The sequence below is a fragment of the Pteropus medius genome, unplaced genomic scaffold, assembly GCF_902729225.1.
Source record: "Pteropus medius unplaced genomic scaffold, Ma_sr-lr_union100, whole genome shotgun sequence".
NCBI classification, from domain to species: Eukaryota; Metazoa; Chordata; class Mammalia; order Chiroptera; family Pteropodidae; genus Pteropus; species Pteropus medius.
In genome coordinates this window covers 7,170,152-7,194,256 of record NW_024349796.1, presented here as the reverse complement: position 1 = coordinate 7,194,256, position 24,105 = coordinate 7,170,152, and the positions used below count along the sequence as shown (strand labels likewise).

At 37.5% G+C, this 24,105-nt stretch overlaps 1 protein-coding gene across 2 annotated transcripts in view; it reads right to left on the bottom strand.

Annotated features, from left to right (window-relative positions):
- The window catches only part of NVL (nuclear VCP like), a 66,248-nt gene that overhangs the window by 23,492 nt on the left and 18,651 nt on the right, over positions 1-24,105 (bottom strand). The window contains exons 12-18 of one of the 2 annotated variants that reach the window (XM_039883313.1): positions 23,295-23,439; positions 21,050-21,299; positions 19,380-19,598; positions 18,485-18,589; positions 16,070-16,132; positions 11,813-11,932; positions 8,677-8,776 (exon numbers count right to left, since the gene is read on the bottom strand). In XM_039883313.1, the coding sequence (XP_039739247.1) occupies positions 8,677-8,776; positions 11,813-11,932; positions 16,070-16,132; positions 18,485-18,589; positions 19,380-19,598; positions 21,050-21,299; positions 23,295-23,439 (1,002 nt within the window). The remainder of the gene's footprint in view (positions 1-8,676; positions 8,777-11,812; positions 11,933-16,069; positions 16,133-18,484; positions 18,590-19,379; positions 19,599-21,049; positions 21,300-23,294; positions 23,440-24,105) is intronic. The other variant, XM_039883314.1, reaches the window with a different exon arrangement.

Here is a 24,105-nt window from a genome sequence, read left to right as displayed (position 1 = left end):
AGCATTAACCCAATTAAAAAACGGGTGAAGAATTCAGACATTTCTCCAAAAGAGCTATATGAATGGCCAATAAGCAAAAGAAAAAATGCTCGACATCACTGATTATTATGGACATGCAAATCAAACTACAATGAAATACCACCTCGTACCCACTAGAATGGCTATAATAAAAAACACAATAATAAGCGCTGGTGAGGATGTGGAGAAATTGGAGCTTTTGTACACTGCTTTGTCCCAATTACTAGTGGGAATATAAAATGGTGTAGCCATTTGGAAAAGAATTTGGCATTTTCTCAAATGTCAAACACGCGTGACCACTGGACTCATCATTTCTACACACAGGAATCTACCCAAGAGAAATAATAACATACATCCACACAAAAACTTACACATGAATGTTTATAGCAGCATTATCGTAACAGTCAACAAGTGGAAACAACCTACATGTCCATCAAATGATGAATAAATAAAATGTGGTATATCTACACTATGACTTATTATCCAGTAATAAAAAGGAACGAGTGTCAATTCATTCTGCAACATAAGTGAACACTGAAAATGTTATGCTAAGAGAAACAAGCCAGATACAATAGCTCACATATTGTGTGATTTAATTTATATAAAACGTCCAGAATAAGGAAATCTATAGAGATAGAGTGTAGATTAATGGCTGCCTAGGGCTGGGGGTGGAAGAAGGATGAGAAGTGCCTGCTAACAGACACAGATTTCTTTTCAGGGTGATGGAAATGATCTAAAATTAGATTGTTGGGATGGTCGTACAATCCTAAATATACTCAAAAGCACTGAAGTGTACACTTAAAGTGGGTAAAATATATGGTATATCACATATCTCAATAAAGCTGTTTTTTAAAAATTAGATCCTCAGACTAACAAGACTGTCAATGTGTCCAGTGAAAATTATCATAAGATCAGAGAGCTTTCACGAAACAGAAGCAGGTCTCTTACGATTCATTAAACAAATACTTACTAAGTTCTATTACGTACCAGGGTACCTGTAAATTAGCAGAGGTGATGCCAGAGCCTAAGTTAATTTTAACAGGGTAGTTCTATGCCAAAGGGCAACACATACAGGCTTGACTGTGGCACCAACTCACTGTTCAATTACCTTCAAGGAGCATTCGACCATGACTCAAGGCCATCCAGACTTGAGAAGTGAGGGATTATATTTTACTTGACTACATTAAAATAAATATCTTCTTTGTAAGTCATCTGCTCTTTCATCTAATAATTATTAAAGGCTCTATCCATACAATGGATAGAGACCCTGAACTATTTAATTACACATCATAATTTACGTATTTATTTTTCAACTGAGCCATACACAGAGGGCAGAAACTCTTTCTGGATACTGAATTGCTACTGGTAGGAAACAGACACCTACTGAGTAGGAGAAAAAGTAACAGGCTGGTGTGGCTGTGTGGGTTTCATAAACTCTGTATGTTGTTTTAACCAGCTGGCCGGGGAATGAAGTGGGAACAGGTAGTTCTTCAAAGAGAACATCCTTTACAGCAGTTGGTATTTGAAGAAGGGAATGCAAAGTATGTGTAAGTGGTCTGGATGTCATTTGTACAAGGAGCTTTATGTCCTCTGGTTGAGCACGGGGAAGTGGTTTATTTCCAGAATGAGATGTGGACTTTGGTACGCCACATGTCGGAGGAAGGCTGTCACAGTTCCTTAGAACATCAGAGGCAGAATGGTAGGAGGACAGTATTTTCATTTACTTTCTAAAAATCAATTCTTCACAAATTAGGGAGAAAGATAAAAAGATGAAAAATGACAGAAGAATAAATTTAAAAGATCAATGTGAGGCATATACATGTAACAAATATACAAAAAGTCACATAAAAAGGATCAGAATGACACAGAACTTTAAAGAAAAAAAAAGCAACACCTATAAATTATGAAAAAAACAATGTTCAACTCAAAATCCTATACTCAGCCAGCCTATCAATCAGAAAGTAAAATAAAGATAATTTCAAATATATAAGCATTTACCTCCTACATGACCTTTCTTAAGAAAGTCACTGAAAGATGAGCTCTAGCAAAATGAGAGAGTCTGTCAAGAGATCAGAAACAGCAAAACAAAGGAGAGCAGTAGAGGCGAGTTCTGAAGTAACAGTTGTTTCTACCACAGACCTAAAGGTAGCCAGTCCAGACTGGAGCGGGAAAACGCAAAGCTCCAGAAACACACAAACAAAAAACCAAATGGAATTGATACATCATCTAGATAAATTAAACTGGCTGTTGCATAATATCTGACGAAGAGCAGGAACATAGAAAATAAAGCAAAAGAAAAAAATGAGGGCTACTAAACCCAGGACTAAAAAGGTCATATGAAAAAGGAAACCTAATCAGTGTTATTCTTGGGTGAGCAGAGAGAAATATTTACATAGTTGTAAGTAATGTAAACACTGACCAGTGATTATACTACAGTTGTGATCAAACTATATTATAATATTGGAAGGACAGAGTGAAGAGAACAGAAGGTGTGGGGGTGATGACAGGGTGTGCGTGAAGGGTCAATGGAAAATAACAATCTTCGTCCACCTTAAAAAGAAGTTATGGGCACTATGTGAAACTGATAAGAAATTGCAGTATGAACATACTATTTGAAAATATGGGTAAATACATAAAAAATAGCTCAAGGAGTTCACAAGTAGTTGCCTCTGGCCGGGGGTGGTGGGGGTGGGGCAGAGAACAGTTTTTGTTTTGTTTTGTTTTGTTTTTAATTTTAATTAGTTTCAAGTATACAGTACATTGGTTAGACATCTATATAGTTAGTAAAATGATCTCCCCAATTGCTCCCTCCCTCCCTGACCCTCCACCTGGCCAATGTATTAATAGTAACTGCATTTCCTATGCCATGCTCCCCATCCCCGTGACCATCCATCAGCTACTAAATTGTACTTCTTTAACCCTTCACCCCATTCCCCCAAACCACCCTCCCCTCTGTCTGTCACCAAACTGTCCACTATATTTGTGAGTGTTTTGATTAGTTTGTTCTTTTTATCCTTTAAATTCTGCATATAAGTGAAATCATATAGTGTTTATCTTTCTGTCTGACTTAAATACCTTCTATGTCCATCAAAGCAAAATCTTTTTCCATCCCCTTCCTTTTCATTTGTAGGCGTCTTATTTTCTTATCCTTTCAGCCACTCTGTCTTTTGGTTGGAGCATTTAATTCTTTTCTATTTAAGGTACTTATTGATAGGAATGTAGTTGTTACCAATCTTTATTCCTGTTTTTGATACATGTTTTTTCTTCTTAAAGAAGTCCCTCCAACATTTCCTATAATACTAGCTTAGTGGTGATAAATTCCTTTAGCTTACTTTTGTCTGGGAAGCTCTTTATCTGTCCTTCAACCCTAAATGATAGCTTTCCTGAAGAAATTATTCTTGGTTGTAGATCCTGGGTCTTCATCCTGTCGAATATTTTTTGCCAAGCCCTCCTGTCCTGCATAGTTTCTTTTGAGAAATTAGCTGCAATTATATGCTTTTCTCTTGCTGCTTTTAATATTCTTTCTTTGTATTTAACTTTTGGCATTCTAATTATGATGTGTCTTGGTGTGGGCCTCTTTGGGTTCCTGGTTTTTGGGACTCTCTGAGCTTCCTGGGGTTTTATGTCCATTTTCTTCACCAGGTTAGAGAAGTTTTCCAATACTATTTCTTCAAACAGCTGTTCAACATCTTGATTTTCTTCAGTTTCGTCGATCAGATGAGTATTTGGAGCCTTAATAGTGTCCCATATCCTCCTTATTTTTATAGTCTTGGCATCTTTTTACTTGCCATTCTGACTGAGTGTCCTATATGGCATTCGATCCTCTTCTTTATTCACTTTGTTTATTCCATTTAATATACTTCTCATCTCAGGTCATGTGTTCTCCATTTCAGACTGGTTCCCTTTTATAATTTCCATTTCCACTTTTATCTCTTTGTTGGAGTTCTCTACACTTCCCAGAAGTTCATTGAGCATCTTTATAACCAGTGTTTTGAACTCTGCATCTGTTAGATTACTTGATTCCATTATATCTGGATCTCTGTTCTGTTCTCTCATATGGTTTCTGCTTCTTTGTCTTTCTTTCCATTTTGGCTGCCTTTCTATGTCTGTTTCTATGTACTAAGCAAAGCTCTTAACTCTCCCGGTCTTATCAGTGTGGATTTGTGAAGTAGGTGCCCAGTGGCACAGTCCTGAGAGGGGTTTAGCTGAGGGCCAAACTTAGTCCCAGCATATGTCCCTCCGGGGTTACCTGTTAAGATTCAGCAGGCAATCCACAGATGCTGTGCTTATAGTTGCCTCAAAAGGCGACACCAGAATCCGAGGCCAGCTGTCTCCAGTGTGAGTCTAGGCACTACTCAGCAAGGAGCACCTGACTTGCTGAGGACACACCTAGATATGGCTTGGGTAGGGCCCGATTTGGGGTAGTGGAGTTTCAGGGAATCCTCTGTTATCTAGTTTGATGACATCACAGCTATAGCAGTGCTGTGTCCGAGCCTTGGGAATGGGGAGGGCTCTACAGGGAACAATGGGTACTGGTGGCACTTCTGTACAGAGCAAGTCTCGCCTGGGCCCTCACTCCAACAATGTCTCTCTGTAAGTTCCTGGTGCCTCCTCCGTGTAGCTGAATAGCCACTGGTGCTCAGAGCGAAAAGGTCCATCACCGCGAAAATCCACTCGCGGACGCAGCCCCTTTAAGAGGCGTCTGCTGCTACTGCAGCCTCCGTGTCACTCAGCTGCTCAGGACCGGGCAGCCCCGCATCCTCGGCCCATCCTACCTTCTGCCGTTGAAGAGTGCTTTCTTGGATTTCTCCCTAGCTGTCTGGCTCGTTCAACTAGATGTTAGGCGAGTTTTCCTTGCTGCTGCTCCTTGTTTCCGTCACAACTTTGATTTGGCCGCCAGAGGGATGAACAGAGCCTCTATCATCTAGGCCATTTTTTTAACTCCTCGTGAGAACATAGTTTTTTAAAATAAGCTTTTCAGTGCCATTTAATTTTTAAATAATGTCTCCCCATGTGGGTTTCTCTTTTTCATGCCATTTACTAATTGCATCTGTAACCACAGAGACTAGTCATGGCCATTCTAGAAAGTCTGTTAATTCACAGAAACTGAGTCACAGAAAACAGTGCTGAAACCTGCTCAAAACCCTCCTACGGCGGGCCATCGTGGCAGACTAAAATCCACACCCCTTTGCTAACCAAAAGGGCCCTTTGCACCTCTCCGCCACTGTGGCCCCCAACTCATTTCCCTCTGGACACAGTGGCCTTCTTGATGGCTCCCCAACACCCAAGCCTGTCTCGCCTCAGGGCCTCCACACTATCACCGGCTCTCTGACTGGAACGCGCTTCTCCCAGATGCTCGCATGGCTTGACCCTTCACATCATGTGGGTTCATGACATGGTCCCACATCACTTCTGAAGAAGACTTCCTGATCCATGATGTTTAAATCAGCATTCCTCTCCCCAACCACCACCTGCTCTTTATCCTTTTACCGTTTTGTCTGTCTATGATTTACCTCCTGTTCCCTAGCCCCAAATCAGAATATATGCAGGCAAAAAAAATTCCAGTTCTCCTCTGAATTCCCGAAGCTTGGGAGGACCGGGCACATAGTAAAAACTCAATAACTACTTCATGAATGAGAGAGTAAATCTTCTGAGAGGTGAAAGAAACTCATATTGATATGACTGACCTACATCAAACCATAAGTGCATATGAATCTTGCACAAAACACAGAATGTGATGAAAGAAAAATACGTGATGACAGATATATGTATAAAGGATTAAAGATGTCCAGAATTTTTCTACAGTCCTACTTCCTCTTATTCTGAATACGGGCCTTCCTGTCACTGCCTTGGCCTTCGGAGTTGGCCTGCTCTGGGCCTTGCCTTCAGGAGGAATGACAGCTCCCATTCTTTGGTCTCCTGGGATCCAGCTGTCACTAAGTGCGAGGACTCAGAGATCTGTGCTAATGACAGCCACATGGAGAGGCTGTGGAAGATGACAATGTGGGAGACAGAGCGAGATGCCAAGGAGCACCAAGCCATCTTGGAAAGGATCAGATCCTCTGGCCCAGCCACTCCAGCTGACAGCACGTGGATCGAAAATGAAAGACCCGGACAAGCCCTTCCTGGATTCCTGACCCATAAAACTGTGAGCAAAGCAAAAATGGCAATTTTCAGCCACTAAGTAATGCAAGAGTTTGTCAGGCAGCAATAGCTGACCAGAACATAAGACAAGAAAAGATTTCTTGAAACTGAGCAAAAAACAAGTTATAAACAATGTCACAGGATAGTGAATATGAGTGAAAAAGATCTAGAATATCTGTTTTTAAACGTAGGTAGGCCATCAATGCAATGGGATTTGTTACGGGGCAGAGGGAGGGATGGGTGAGATGCAGTGGACAGGAAGACAATACTAAAGGGCACTGGAAAGGACAAAGCACAGGTATCACTTGATGACTCACCTGCTACTAGTTAAACTCGACACAGGCTATTATATTCACTTATGGGCTGGAGTATCTGAAGCATCATAAGGAATTCAAAGATGAATAGAGAGATGAGAGGAAAAAAACCCATGACGAAACATAATGTACCTGGACTGTTATATAGAAGAGGATTTAAGTAAAACCTAGTGACATTGAAGGACCTATTTTTCTCTAATCTACAGAGATTAAACTGAAAGAATATTTACAATAAACAAACATGACCAATGCTGAGTGCAGGTAAAGACAGAACAGCTTATTCTAAACAGCAGACCAAAGCCTATCTTCTTGAAATCTGTTAGAAAACATCTGTGTCTGCTTAGGAAAGGTGGGATGTTATTCTGTCCAAATGTGAGAGACTTTCAAGGTTTCTTCTAGGGAGACTGTGATTTTATGACCTAATAACTGCTCCTACTGCTATTACCACAAGTGCACGTGACAATGATATTACTCAACAGCTACTTGCCACACACTGTGATGGCCAACACCACCTAACCTTTATGAATATTCTTCCAATTAAGTAGTATCTTCATTTTCTAGATGGTGGTTAGCAAGATGAAGTAATATATGCACAAGATTAATATGGTACAATAAAGACTACTTGTGGTCTTTGACCCTGGTTCCTGGCATACAGCTTCAAAAATCCTTGGAATTTCTCCAGTGACAGGAGTCTTTGTTATGCTAATGAGATGACTCTTGATTGGTCCCAAGATAACTTCAGGATGGGATGGTGACCAGAAAGACCGACCATGTGATTAGTGATTAGAAGGTTGGAACTTAGACCCAGCCTCTGGGGAGGGAAGGGGAGGCTGAAGATTGAGTTCCATCAAATGACCAATGATCCAACAATGATTCAATCAGTCACGGCTACATAATGAAACCCAAAAAAACTCTGGACACTGAAGCTCAAGGGAGCGCCTGGATGATGAACACATTGATGTGCCCTGACTCCATGGAAAGAAGGCACGGAAACACTGCACTCCCTCCAAGACCTGTACTTACGATTACAGTTTATTATAAAGGATACACATACAGGTAGTGTATGTACATCCCGTATGTCTATCCTTTACAGTAAACTGCAATTGTAAGTACAGTGCTTTCCTGCATGCTATTAGTTGTTCTAATGAATTACTGAACTTGAGGAGGTCATGGGAACCCCGAATTAGTAGCAACCTGGTCAGAACTGCAGGTGTCTTAGAGACACCACTCATGGCTGGTATCTGAAGTGGGGCAGTCTTTTAGAAGACTGACTCTTAAATTACAAATCTGACACTAACTCCAGGTGGTTAGTGTCAGAAGTGAATTATAATCTACTCATTTGAGGTTGAAACAGAACAGTCACTAAGATATGAAGTGCTATAGCCAGGACTCAAACCCTGTTCTGTCTGATTCTGAAGAGTATTTCATTATTATCAGAGTCAAAGTATAAACCATAACAACTTTAAATCTTTCATTTTAAAATTAAATGGTACATAACTCATGAAGGTTTTAGTTTCCATAGTAACTTAAAAAAATGAAAAATTGTATCAGCTTGACAACCGATAAACCCATTTAAGGAATTAAATTACCACATCATTGCTAGCAGACGTAGTTAACACAAATATCAGAGTGAACAGCTATGATCAAGTGGCTCTGAGGGATGGCAAAGTATTAGACAATATGAAGAGAATTTAGCGTCCAAAGTAAAAGCCACTTTTATAAACTTTTGAAGTTTTGAACCTTTTTCTATATCTCTCACAGAGTGCTTATTGTAAACAATTTTAAATAGCTAAGTACAAGTATAGAAATGTGATTCTGGTATAAAACCTTAAAAACCTATCTTTAACTTTCAGATACAATGAAAAGAGTCTCATTCTTATTTCCTGTGTGCTTGAGAGAAACCATAGGACATAAATTCCGATAATATCTTTGTGGTCAAAAGTGTATGTTACAAGCGTTCTTGGCCAACAAGGCAACTTTCTGAGCAGCAATACAGAAAAAAAAATTCATGAAACCCAGGTAATAATATTATGGTTTTTACTATAGCTTACATAAAAGCTTTCTAAGGTTTTATTTCAACTTACGAATCAAAAAGAGATTTCCCAAAATTAATCTCCCTTTACCAGGTCGTATGTCAATTATATTGTTTTTGAGTGGCGAAAGTTTTCAGACTCATCTGTTTTACATTCCTCTTTCTTACCTGGCCTGTTAGTGGCTGCCATAATAAAAACCTGCTGACGTGTTTCCAGACCATCCATCTCTGTAAGTAGCTGATTCACCACCCGGACGCTTGTGCCTATCTAAAAAGAAATAATCACAGCTCCATCAGGCCCCGATAAAAAGAAAAATACATCACCAGCTTTTTTTTTTGTATTTTTTTTGCCATACAAAATTATACATCTTATTTGAACAAAAGCTTTTGTCGAAAGAGATAACAATGATAATTTCCTGAGCAGTCACTACTGTATATCCATGCGCTGTGCAAAACATGTGCTCACCAGCAGACCGGTTCTTATTCACAGTGCAGATAAGAAAACTGAGGCTGAGGCAGATTATTCGCCCACAGCTCAATAAAGGCAGAGATGAAACTCAAACTTAGATCTAGCTGATATCCAAGTCTTGGCCTCTGGGTTATACAAAGATCTAAAAGCTACACTGAATTTCCCTTTGGGCAAATCTGGACTCAGCTTTTCCCAGGATATCAGATGTTCCAGATCTTTCATCTGGAACACCGACACTTTTTTCTTTGAAGCGCACAGTACACAAAGTATAGCTACCTCAGGGCAACATCCAAGAGAAAGGTTCAGAGAACTGGTAAATAGAAGCATAAATTATTTACATATAGAAATTTTTTAAATGTATGATGGAGGAAATGAGAAAAGAGACGCTGTGGTTTTTTTTTTTGTCATTAATTGCCTTTCTTCAACATAAATTTTATGTAGAGAGGTGGTACTGAGTTTAACCCACTGACTTCTCCAGAAAAAAAAATTGGGGGCACCTTATTATCACTCTTTGGCAAGATAACATTAATAGTTAGGAGATTAATAAAATTATAAGACTCAAAAAAATCAGTTACTGAGTAAAAATAAAAACAAAATATTGTTCTAATTCTACCTAAGCAAGTCAAAAACCTCTGAATCAATATAGGAAAAGCTTGACAGATTTTACTATTTTAAATTATAACATTGTACATAATTAAAAAATTAAAGATAAGTGATAAAACTGGGAAAAACAGTAGCAACACACATAATCGGACAATGGACTAATTTCCATCACATATAAAAAGCTCCTATAAAACAATAAAAAACCCATTTTAATAGCAAAAAGATCAAAATATATGATCAGGCAATTTATAAAGGATAAAATACAAATTCACTGAAAACGATCAACTTCACCGATAATCAGGGACATGAATACTAAGATGTAATATTGTTTTGCCAGTAAAATTGACAAAAATTAAAAGATGGGTATTATCCACTGTTAACAAAGGTGTAGGAAATAGTTACTTTTACACACTGTTGGTGGGTGTATGTAACTGGTAGTTTATTTGAGAGATGATTTAGTATTAGCTTTCAAAATATAATATGTATACATCTTTTACCCTGAAATTCTATTTCTAAAACACTCACATATGTCCACATATGTACAAAAATATCTGATAAGAATGTTTACTACAGATTTGTTTATAAGAGAAACAACTGGAAACAATGTAAATATCGGAAAAACGAGAAAATTATTAAATAAATTCTTCTATATCCAGACTGTGGAATATTTTTGCAATAGTTCAAAGAATGAAGTTATAAAAAAAAAAAAATATTAACTACATGGGAAAATCATCGCATTTATATAAAAAAGAAATCTAAAAAATCCATTTTTAGGTTTATGGAAAAAAGTTCTAGAATGATAAAAACTAAACACTGAACTGTTACCAGAAGTAACCCCTCCAAGCAGAGGTATAGGGAGGAGAATGGACAAAAGACTTTCAGTCAGTCTCCTTATACTTGCATTTATTAGAAATTTTCACAAGTATGCATTCATGTATAACTTGTATAATAACAAAAAAAAGAATACATTTGAATTTAAAATATTTTCAGAATCCCCTTCAGGTGAAAATGTTAAAAAGCAAAACACATATATCAGAATACAGAAATGTGTGGTGGTAGATATCTGAGAGATAACCTAGAGTTAGGAATGTAGTTCAAATGGCTGCAGACTTCTCTGGGGCAAGAAGTTGACTGGATATTGCTCAATGAACCCCTCCAAACTTAAATATTGGTTGATAACAGAGAGATGCAAACCAATGAAAGGGGCTGTTGACAAATGAAGGCTTTACTGGTAGAGAGTAAAAGCCAGAGCATTCCATGCCCTAATCGGCTGGATAGAAAGTATAGTGGTTTATTCTGGATTCCAGATTTTGGGATCTGAGAGCAGGGGAACAGGAAGGATCTTGGCCCCTAACACAACTACTGGAGACAAGACTGGAAATGGGTATTCTGTGATGGTACTGACGACTACCGGATAAGGAAACAAAATGGTTATGATGTGAATCACACACCAGTCAAGTTTTATTTTTGCAACTTTTGAATGTTTCTGAAGATTTTAAGCAAAACGAGGCACTGAATAAATGTTTTACTACCTAAGAGCACACACATAAAATAATTATTTGAAAATAAATCACAAAGGAAATATAATCACTTCCGTAGTCATCTTGTAAGAAATGTATTTATTCAACAATCTTTGCTATCTGCTTCAAAAAGGTTATTCTTTATTTTATGCTTCACTATGATTCCAACTGTTAATTACACAGCAGTATTAATGATACCGGAGGGTTTCTGGGCACTCGATATACTGAAATTCCTAAGAACTATGACTCCGTGTAGTAATGCAAGTGGCATTCAATGCAGACTAATTTATATCTTCCCCAGAGTGTAATGGTGCCAAGTCAGTATTACCTGACCCTACTGTGAGTGCACAATGGCTTAAATTACATTCTCTCCTGTCTCAAGAACTCAGTTAACTAAAGAGAACCATGAGATTATAAGACAGGCTATTCAAAACCAGTAATCATTTCCATTCCCAGCTACTCATTTGTGTGAATTAGATGCGTGCAACTGAAATAATATACAGAAAACTGAAACGGACACAGAGGCTAATAAAAATACAACTGTTATCCCTCGGCCTCGATTTCAAATTATGAGGTTTCTTCACGTGAAGTCTCAGTGTTCTCAAGGAATGACTTTACAAGAACTACTTGACCTTTATATAAACTTTATAAGAACTTTCAAAAGGTGTGCAGTAGTTAAAAAATCTGGAAATCACTCATGTATGATACCCACCTCTCGGTCTGATCTTCGAGGGCATAAAGCATCCACTTCATCAAAGAAGATCACACAGGGGGCCGAGTTCTTGGCTCGCTGAAAAACCTGTCGCACAGCACGCTCACTCTCACCGACGTACTAAACATACACAGATAGGAAATACAATGCAAAGATAGTTCAACTTTGGGGTTTGGGCCAAATTATAGAAAAACTGGTTTTAAGTGGGATTTGTATGGCAGAGTCCAAAAAGTATTCGGGTGAACCACATGCAATTGCTGGTATTTGACCATTCCGATCTATAAATAGCCAGTTTTGTGTGTTTCAACTTAATAAAATTAACTATTATTTAAGCTTAGAAATTTTCTCATTTATAAAATGAAGACTAAATGGAACATAAAGTCTTCTCTAGGTCAAAAAATCCCCACAATTATTTTCTATTTTAGAAGTGATCTCCTAAGGTCTAAGCATATTAAATATCCAGCAGTAATTTTCATTAATTCAATAGTATTTTAATTACAAACAAGACAACTTACTGTTTGTCATTTCTACACAGGTCATCTTACTAAAGGAAGCATTATTTTGTCACATGGCATCAGAATAGGCAAAATGAGCCAACTAGGAGTCTAGGAGCTTTCTTATGGCAAATGTAGGTTAAAAACTAAATCAAACTATAAAAAATTAAGATTGGTCAGGAAACACAGCAATTCCTAAGCAGCTATAACATTAGGGCTAATTAATATAAAAAGTTATATGTATGAATATGATTTCACTTTTAGCAAGGCATAAGAAATTGTTTTTGTAAAATTTCAAACTATTTAAGCAGATTTTTTCGTTATAAAACTGCTAAATAAGACTGAATCTGAAAACATCTTTACAGTGCCAACAATATCATAAGGTATCTTTTGTTATTTTAAAGACTACACGGCCATAATAAAGTAATTAAGGCATATAATACACCACAGATGACAGTGATTTTTATTTTCTCATTTGAATAGAACTCTTTCCCTCACGTCGTCCTATACTTTTATTTGTGCTTTTGCTCATTCTGCTTCCCTTACTGGAACTGCTTTTCCAACCTACCTCCGAACGGTTCTTGCATTCTAAAAGATCCCCATCAACCTTTCTCTTCTCTTCTCTGCTGTTACAGCACTTTCTACCATCATAATTTTTGAACTAGTCTACATTCACCACATTATATCATAAAGTCCTTGGAAAGCAGAAGTCACGACCGTTACAAATTTTTCTGTGATCAAAATATCCTGCAGTGTACATATATAGTAGACACATTTAGTTTCCTGAAAACTCTAATTCAGCAAAATTATATTTAGAATGCTATACCAAAATATTCAGTAGATATTTCAAAAGAAAAGATATCAGTTGGGTTGGGAGAGAAAGTTTTAAATATGGATGGAAGAGAATAATCAATATCCAAACAGACTTTGGATACAGCAAACCAAAAGGACTATGTAAAAAGAAATTTGGTTTAGGGGAAGGTAAAACCTAGTGTCAAAAGGACAGATTAAAGTAATTAATCTTAACAAAGGGAACGGTTATTAAAAATAAGCACACAAAAGAAAAACCCACTATCTTGGTCTTTAAGAAATATTTCTATAAGGATCCTATACTTATTATCTCTAATTCTTTATTTGCCAGTTTTAAATCATGAACTGGCTTTTGCAAACCCAATTATTTAAAATACTCTCTCTAAAGTCACTAATTACCTTTTAATTGCCAAGTCTAAAATCCTCCCGTCCGTTGTTTTCATACTGTTGGGTGACACTGACAAGGTTGAAGCGACCTTCCCGTGGTTTTCAGGCTCAGAAAGTCTTGGGCGTCCTCTGCCTTTGGACCCACCACTCTCCTTTGCCAGCTTTTCCTGCCTTGCTCCCTCACTGCTAGTATCTTCCGGGGTCTGTCAGAGGCTCCCATGGTTAACACAATCACCCTGGCAGACCCCATTCATCCCAAGGTTTCAGGTTCCACTTAGATAATAGGGGCTCTTAGTCTCTTCAGAGCGCCAGGCCCACATTTCCCATGGCCTGCCGGGAACTCCTAGTGGCTTTTTGAATCTAAAACGTCCTTGAGCAAACCCATTTTCTAACCCCAAGATGTCTGTCTTCCATGTTAGATCACCTAATCTCTCCAAGTCATTCTGGACTCTTCCACAGACCTCTTCCACAGACCTCTCCCCACATCTACCCCTAAACACAAATCAGATCACAATGAGATAAAATTTCATAGTCGCCAGACTGGCAAAAACTAACAATCTGACACCACCAATGCTAGTGAGGACAGGGAACCATGGGAACACCCATTCACTGCTGGTGAAAGTATAACAACCACTTCAGGGCAAAAGCGGGCAATACTTAATGTTTTTGAAAGTGTACCTGCTATAAAATACAGCAATTCTATTTCCGAGTATATACCCCAGAGGGAAAATATGTCACAAATATGTGTGAGGATATGTGTATATAATGTTCAACCTAAATATCCATCAAGAAAAAAAACTGATTTCCAAGTGTGGTTATATTCATTCAATTGAGCATCACACAGAAAATTACTTCTAGGTAAACATATCAACAAAGATAACTATAAATATAACGTTGAACAAAAGTAATAAAACCGTCGCAAAAGAACACACACCATTTATATAAAGCATTTTTGTTTTTGCTTACTGCTCATAAAAAGATTTCCAAACATGTGACAAAAGAAGATGCAGTAGTATATTGAACTCCAAATATAAAAATCACCCAGCTTCAATTATTATCAGCTCATGACTGACCTTGCTTCCTCTATATCCCAGCTACTTTTCTTTCACCTTATTTTGAGGAAAATCCCAGTCATCGTATGTTATTTGTAAATATCTCACTATCTCTAAAAGATAATTATTTTAACAAAACTACATCATTATCACATTTCAAATTTTTCTGAATTTCAAATATCCAGTAAGTGTTCAAATTCCCAATTGTGCTGTAAACATATTCTTGAAGCATGCAAAATAATATCATATGCTGTTCAAGGATAAATACATGTATAGTAAATGTAGACAGACATGTGCAGACTTAATGAACACCAAATTCAGGATTATGGTAATTTCTATGGGAGACAGAATGGGGGGACATGATTACGCAGGGGACTTCAAGTAGACTGGTTTCATTTGGGTTCTTTAAAGCTGGGTGATAGATACATGTGTGTTAATTATATCACTCACTGTAACTTCTGTGCTTAAAATATTTCATAATAAAAAATTTTAAATATTACACTCTTTAAAAAAGTTACACTCTTGCTTAAAGCAAGCCTCTATTAGCTTTCTCATATTCTGAACATAACACTGCAACTCGAGCTTGGTGTGAAAGCCCTTCACATTCTGGCTACGACTTCTTTGCCAGCTCATTCCCCCATCAATCCACCTCCCTTCAGGGCTCATTTCCATGGCCCCCTCCACCAGAAAGCCAGAACGAAGTGCAAGAAAAGCACAAAGGTGCACGGAAATCCCACAGGAAGGATTTATTCTTTATTCTGGGGGGAAAGGAGTATAAAATAGGAAGCTTGTAAAATATGAGAGGGGATAAATTTAAAAAGCCTTTTAAAACAAATGATACCACTCTCATTTCCTCTTTGAATATATTACAGAATGACATTTTTACTTTTCATAAGGATGGTCAGGAAATAAATTCAGTCTCTTAAATGTGAGTTATAAACTGCTTAAATGAAGATAGACGTTATTATATAGCACTTTAGTGATTTCTTCCCCAAAAGTATTTTTATTTATTAATACTTAACTCATTTAAGCCATACAACAACAGGACAAGAAAAGTAGATCCAGGAGTCAGACACCCCAGATTCAAATCGTGGCTCTACTACTTCCTGACTGTCAGACTCTGGCCAAGTTATGTAACCGCTCCAAACTTAAGTTTCCTCATCTGTGAATCAGAGGAAATGATAATTCCTATCTCACATGGTTGTTAAAGAATAATATATGTAAAATGTTTGACAAATACACGGCAGAGTAAATACTTTAAGATGTTAATTATTACAATTATCTCCATTTTGCAGGTGAGAAAACTGAGGCCCAGAAGTTTTACCAGACTTAATTAAGAAAAGCATTTGCACACACGAAGGACAGAGGTGTAAAGCTCCACGTTTTCACTTCTATGGTGGTGATCTTACCAAAATTCTACAATCGTTTCAAAGATCTGAGGACATTCTACCCTGTAGTTTGAATGACCATTACTTTCCTAATCTAAAACAAGGGCTGACGCCACAACAACTTACCATATTTAGCAATTCAGGGCCCTTGACAGATATAAAATTTAGGCCAGACTCATTGGCAACAGCCTAGTTAGAGGAAACAAAAAGAAACACAAATAAGACAAATATACAATAAAATAATAACTTGTGATAATGCAGGGATTTTTTTTGTGGTTTATACTCTATTTCCCCCACTTTTATAGTTGCCTCTTTCTTAATAAGAGAGGAGGCAAATGGGAAAAAGAGAAGTGGATAAAAAGAAAATTAAAGGAAGTGAACTTAACCTAAAACACTCTCAGGATTATTAAGACTAGAAATCAGATGGAAATGACATGGAACATTTGTGTACATGTGTAGCTCTAGCTTGGAATTCCAGTGAAGTATCACAATCTCTGTATCAAGAATTGCTTTGCCCAATGAAAGCAATCATTCATTTATTTATAGACCAAAATTTAAAAACATCAGTTTCAGTCATTACCAGGTGTCGGTATTAACGGGTATTTTTAATAAAGCTTAAACTGCATGGTTCAAAGCCAAAGAGAATAATGAAAGAGAAACACGTGGTTATACATGTAGAAAATCCAATATTTACAATCTGAATGCAGTGATGCAACCTGATTACAACCTCCCAAAACTTCCAGATGATCAGGAAACCGAGTTCTTTCCTACGCTTAGGACCTCACATCTGTGCTCCAGATCTACAGTCAACATGCTCCTCGGCATCTCCATTCGGCTGTTCCAGGTATATTTCAAACCTATCATTTCCAAAGCAGAACTCCTGAATCTCTCCCAACCCCCTCCAAACCCCATACCCAGAACTCTCCACCTCAGTAAACACAGTGTCTAGCCCAAAACCCTGGTGTCTTCCTTGATCTCTTGTCCTGTAATGTCATCCAATTGATCTGCAAGTCCTATTAGCTCTAAAACATAAGTGAGTCTGACACGTTCTCTTTCTTTACTACACCACTACCTCATCCAGACCACTGTCCTCTCTTGCCTAGACAGGAAAAAAACAAAAAACAAAGAAACGAACAAATGACCCCCTCAAACTCCTAACTGGTACCCTTTCACTGCTGCTTTCCTCCAGTCCACCTCCACACAACAGTCAGAGCACACTTTAAAAACGTAAATCAGATCATTTTACTACTAGGTTTCTCATTTACCTTCAAGTACAGTTTGGAATATATGTCATGGCTCACAAGCCCCTATTCTGGGATATGACAGTGTCTCTCTGGTCTAGCCGCTGGCTCTTTCCTGGTTCTTGAGCTCACCAAGCCCTTTCCCACCCTTCTTCAGGGATTTTGCAGCTGCTGGTCCCTCTTTCCGGAAGCCTCTTCTCCTTCTTTCTCTGACTATTATTGTGGCTAGCTAGTCCATCAGGATTCTGTTAAATGTCACCACACCCTGAACACCATTTTTATAATAGCCATCTCCCAATCTTTTACAACATGTTTATTTCCTGCATAACTGTTGAACCAGCAATTTTGTTTATTGCCTGCCTCTTCCAGGCAGACAATAAATTCCATTAGCGTAGGTACCTTGTTCACTAGTGTATCCCTAGCACCTGAAACAATTTCTGACAAAGAGTAAGGAGCTCAATAAAGACCTGTTGAACAAATAAATACATGCGTGCTCTGCTATGCAAAAATTGCTCAAGATGTGGATTCCCCTCTCTCTCAACCTTTGTCTTTCTGGCTGCCAATATAACTCTCCTACCTCTTACTCAACACTATTAAGTAAAAGAGAGTCAGGATCCACATCTAATGAAGCCTGACTCAACCACATTAGGTTTCAACATCCATGTGCCAGATAACTAAGATATAATCTATTAAAACCCCCAATGGTTCCTGAAACATCGGAAATCTTTGGCTTCTAAATGAAATATTGTGCACATAATTTTTCATGGATATCATCGTGCATCTTGTACTCACTTTCAGGCGCTATCTGCTTCCATACTATATAGTTCCAGGCAACTTTTCTGTTTCCTTTATTAGTCATTATTTTCAGTGTGTTGATTCCAATAATCACACAACTTTACACCTTGTTTTTTTTAATATATATATACACACACACATATATATAGTGCTAGTGTTTAGAAAAACTTTTATTATTTTATTATCATGAGAAAGCAAAACAACCAAGATCAGCCAAAATCTTAACTTTTTATCAAAATCTAGGTTGCCAGATTCTGACCGATAAGTAGTTCCAAGATTTTACTACAGTAACACTTGTGCCAATCAGAGATATTTTCTATTATTCCTAGATTCTTGGGTAAGTAGTGATGCACCTTTTAGAGAATCTGATAAAAGTGGTGAACTCTCTCCCCAGAAAAACTATATATATATATATATATATATACACATATATATATATATATATATATCAATCGCCTAGGCTCATAAATTCAGTGAGCTCTGAGGTCCGTCCATGGAGTCCTACCTTTGCCAGCAATGTTTTCCCACAGCCAGGAGGACCAGCAAGGAGGACTCCAGCTGGAGTCACCAATCCAAGAGCTTGGAACTGATCTGGGTTACGTACTGGTGCCTGGAAAATATAAACCCAACGACAATCCATTACAAATGTCCTTTCATACTACATGTTCGAATTATCTCCAGATGCATATTTTCAGTACTGATCATGAGGCCTGAAGATATGAACAGTTCTTGGTGCAAAGTGCCATCATTCCAGGCATGAGACATGTGGTGATAAATAAAAAAGTCCTTGCTCTTGAGGAATTCATACTGGAATGTAATTTTTGAAAACATTTTAAATATGAAGACACAGTATTTCAACACTTAAAATTAAGATTTTTAAGAAAATTATCTAAATTTCTAGGTTGTAAAAATTTTAGGCATTGTCCTTTAAGAAACTAGAAGTGGCAGCACTCAAAAGCCAGAGATAACCTGTGATCTCAGTGAATGTTTTTTCAGTAGTTATACACCTCTAAATAGATCATAATTAATGAACCATGAAATGATCATCAGTAAGAATAAATGAAAATTAATCCAGAATTTCAGGGGCTTTAAAACTGCTTTGACACTTACAAGCGTGATCGAGTTCAGAAAGTTTTTATTTCTCAATTTGGTCTTGGTTGAAACATAAACTTTTCTTTTTAAACTCACTGCCACGAAATTCAAGCACAACCAAAAGAATTAAGTTTAAAACAGGTCTCAAAAGAATGAAAAACCATTGTTGGGGACTTAATAATAATATAACAGAACATACTAAAAATAAACATATAGTCCAGTTGATTTAGACATACAGTCAAGTATATGAGTGTGGTCATTTTCAAATCGTGCACATGCCAATGGCATTTAGCAGCAGATACACCTACCAATATTGCCATGGTGAGCTCCTCTCTAATATCTTCCAGGGCACCAACATCTGCCCATGTAACATTAGGGACAGTGACAAAGCCTTCCCTTTTGGCAGAGGGTTGGACTGAGGATAGAGCAACAATGAAATCATTCAATTCAATGCACAGCCCTTGCAGCTGCTCCTCTGAGAGGGGATCTTGGTTTCTTAGCAACCTCAGCAGACTTTGCAATTCATCCTTAAAGGGAGCAATTGAGAGAAATGAAGAAAAACCACAGTTTGTTGAAAAGTTACTTTTTGTACTTCTAAAAATCACTCCTGCAGCATTTCTATAAGTTATAGTGAACTTCTATGTATTTTAATAATTTCTCCATTGACATAAGACATTTATTTTATTCTAAATGGAGCATTTAATTTGGTGAAGGTACACCAATAATTCTCAAATATAGAATGATATTTGTACACTATACTAAGGCTAACTATTGCAAACATAAACAGTTGACAAACACATCAACAGCCATGTATTTCCATTTTTCGTTTACAAATACTCAAGAAGCAGCTGAATTTTAATATTAAAATAAAAGTACCCTGATGGTAGTATAATTTCATAATATGGTTCCTTGATAGCTTATCAACTAAAGAGAAAGCAGGCAATTTTCCAAGTACTTGAACTTCAAAGGCAGAATTCTTGACTTAGTGAAGAACATGAAAGGATAGGCATAAAAAGTAACTCCGAATAATTCAATTTATAAAATCCTAATTTACATGCAATACTATGAAAGAAACGAGTTTATTATATTTAACAGGTATAACTGTGGTTCCAAATGAGTGAGGAAGAAACAAATGATTTCTAAACAAAAGACCGGGATCTGAGTCCCTGCTCTGGAAAGTAAAGGCCATGTGGCCTCCAGCAAGTCATAACCTTTTTGTGTCTTTGACTATAAAATGAGAAAAGTAATGACATTTACTTAACAAAGTTATATGCATCTACTTATATAATATATAGAAGCCCTCTGTACAAGCTATCAAATGCTACGTTATTTTGAGTTTTCTTGACTCACAAAACTCAAAATTTTAACACTGATATTGGACTAATAAACATGTCTCTTACATTCATGGGACTGTCCTCCACAGCCACCTGCAGCTAAGGACAAGGATCTGGTTGGCTCAGCAGAATATCTTAGTCCACCTAACCAAAAGATAACCAGGAAATACAACTAAATGCCCAACACGCTAACAGGAGTTGGCAAACTTTTTCCATAAAGGCCTAGAAAACAACCGCTGTAGGCTTTGTGGGTCATGTGTCTCTGTTGTAAGGACTCCTGTGTGAATTCTGCTGTGAAAAGTGAAAGCAGAAATAGACTATAAAAAATAAATGACCACAGCTGTGTTCCAATATAACTTTCATTTACAAAAACAGGTGGTAGGAGGAATGGCCAGTTTGCCAACTCTTGCTCTAGAATTTCATAATCATTATTTTCAAATGAATTTATTCTAGATAAACTAAAAGAATAAAACCTGTACTTTTGAAATGATAGATAGTCTGGGTGTGACTAATAATTATTCTAAAGATAAAATGCTAGTAAGACAAAATCATAAACCTCTGCTATACTGACACTTGCATGCATATAAGATAACACGAATTAAGAACACTTAAAGGACAGTTTAAGGAATCTGTATAGAAAGTACCTGTGTTTTAGAAGTGGGCTCAGTTCCAATCCTTTCTTCCTGGTTTCCTTCAGAGGGCAGACCTTCAGTCTCGGGATCTTTCCTCTGCTGCTCCCGTAGCGTCATTAAGACTCTATTGACTGCACACATGGCTGCCTCTCGGCAGAGTGCCATCAGATCAGCACCCACAAAGCCTGGCGTTAGGTGTGCTAAGTGACGAAAATGAAAAGTTGCAGGAAGTCTTAGTTTTCTGCACAAAGTTTGAAGTATTCTGTAGAAAATACAGAAGAAAAAAATTCAGATTCCTAACCTACTAGTAAAGACAAGTCATCAAATACATTTATTTGAAGTCTTTGATCCTTGTCGATGGTATTAAAATGGATACAGTATAAGATCGAAGAGTCCATTCATTCAACATATGATTCACTATTACATATCTCACCTTATTCCATTAAGGATTAAGGTAAATACCTGCTTTCTTAGGAATGATATTCAATGCTGTGAGGAATAAAAAATAGATTTAAAAAAAAATTCTGTCTTTAAGAATTCTACAATATTATAGCGTACATAAGCTAAATGATTCATGGAAATATAAGGTAGGTTCTACTTTTAGAGTAGATTAAATGGATATCTACCAGAAAGAAAAGCCTCCAAACTCAAATAAACCATTAATATTATTCATTACAAAAAGTTATGTTGATATATACTTTAATATCCAAATTTATATTAGGACAGTTACTTCTTCGAAAAATGGTATGAAAGTTACACAGAAGTATTTAAGGCTAACGTGTCACGTCTTCAACCATCTTTCAAACGGCTTGGCAAAAAAAAGTATACATATACACAAATATATTTATTTTTATATAGAGTAAAAGTAAACGTTGCAAAATGTTAACAAGTGGTAAAGTTAGCTGAAGGGCATACAGAAGTTTGTTGTACTATTCTTTCAACTTTTCGGAAGGCTTGCATTTTTTCAAAATGTAGTAATCTACTAAAGCCCTTTAAGGACTTCATTGATGATACCGGATAGATGAACAAAGGATTGTATCTACAGGGATGATGGGCTCCCCTGTGTCCCTGTCTCTATCATTAAGTTCGGCACTTATCAAAAACAGAGCTAGATAAAGGACACAAGCCTTATTTCTCTCTTACTGCACTGCAAGCATCTTGAAAGCGAAGACTTACAATTCTTTATATTCCTCATATTGCCTACCACAGTGGTATATACACATACTTGCTGAATAAATGCAAACAACTTCTGTATTGAGTATTATTTCGCTGCAGGTAATGAACACATTAGTAAGAAAACTTAGATGGTTAGGTAACTGTTTAAAGATTGCACATGTAGGAGTGCCATTAGCATGCATACAGATGGCTATGAACACAACAGCTAAGGATGTAACTGCCAACCAAAAGCAGAAGCCACATTAAGTACTGGGAAGATGGGAAGGAGGACACACATGCCTTCCTAACCCTTCTTCCTACCCACAGTGCCTTCTGATTGCTTTTATTCCCTGCATTCATGAAGTCACTTGTTCTTCATCTCTTCCCTTCTTCACTGTCCCCCCGACTATTTCCTTTCACTACATGCTACTTTTTCTAAAAGCTGCTGGCAATCATGTACATCAATTTTAATGTCATTAACTTAAGCCAAAACCATTATAAATATGGTGTTTCAGATCATTTCTTTACTAGATTTCTACCCTACTGCTTGAACAGTGCCACCTGAGATATTTTTGATTATTGCCATTTTGGTGGACATTTCTTTGCTCTGTTGACATTCAACTCCAATAACTAGGAAAGGCTGGTCCTACAGCAAACACAGATTTCAACTCTCTGGCTGCCATTTAATTTTTTTTCACAGAACCAGTGGTTTTAGGCAGGTTAGTGCCACAGGTTAAGGTATGGCACTCAGATATAACCTACATGTGGACCAGTGAGCACTGCTCTGCCAACTAAAAAACTCTGCGTTTGCAAGCCATCGTTAGTAAGGCCATACAAATGAGTATGGAATAATGACTCCATTATCACTCCTGAAAAAAAACAGCCTGAAACAATTGTCCTTTTGATGAGTAAATTATTTTCTTAAGTAGTAATTTAATGTGGGCTTTCTTCCCTTCCAAATCCATTTCAATGGTGTACGTGCACACACACAGACACAAAGAAGAGAGGAAGAAAGGCTACCAGGTGTTTCTTGACCCTCAGTTGCAAAGCCTCCGGTTCAGATGACATAGTGGTGCATCAACTTAATTCTATAAAAGCATACCTTTCCCTGGATGCTTCATCTGGGATGCCTAGGCATATTTCCCGGTCGAACCTTCCTGCACGTCTCAAAGCAGGGTCTAACGAGTCTGGTCGGTTCGTAGCTCCGATAACTAGGACCCGAGCTGTAGCAGCCACATTATTCAGATCTGGTTAAGAACCAGACACAGGGTGAGTGGTGAACAAGACATCTAACACTGAGGCCAATAATGCTTACATGAGTGATTTAAGTGGTTAGAAAGGATTACACACTTTCACGGCACTACACATAGAAAACACTGACTAAATGTCTACTACGTGAAAGATGTGAGGAAGATAATATAAACTGTCCTCAAGCAGCTCGCAATCTACTGAGAAACATGTAAGACAAATTCTGTGAAGCTTAACAATAGGTATAAACAAAGCTCTACAGTAATATGATGGAAGAGAAATGAGTAGTTCATGGAGGAGGTAACATGCTGGCCTTGAAGGACAGGATGTTAATAAGTAGAGTCATAGGTTAATGAAATTCTACATGGGAGAAATGGTAGTGAAAGCACAGAGGTACAAACACATGTGGCTTTAGACAAGGCGAGCAGTCTAACAGGGAGTCTGGACAAGGCAGTAGTACATGTCTCAAAATAGATTCACGGCATTAATTTAATGTGGGGGAAATACAATATACAGTCTTCAGCTGCTCTAGCTTAATCTAGAGACAGAACGCAGAGCCTAAAGTGACTCTTCCCTAAGTTTTCTCTCAAGTGAGCCAGGGGACCAGCAGGGACTCTGAAGATACACTCCCTCACAGGTAATAAGAAGGCAGTAAGATGCTATTT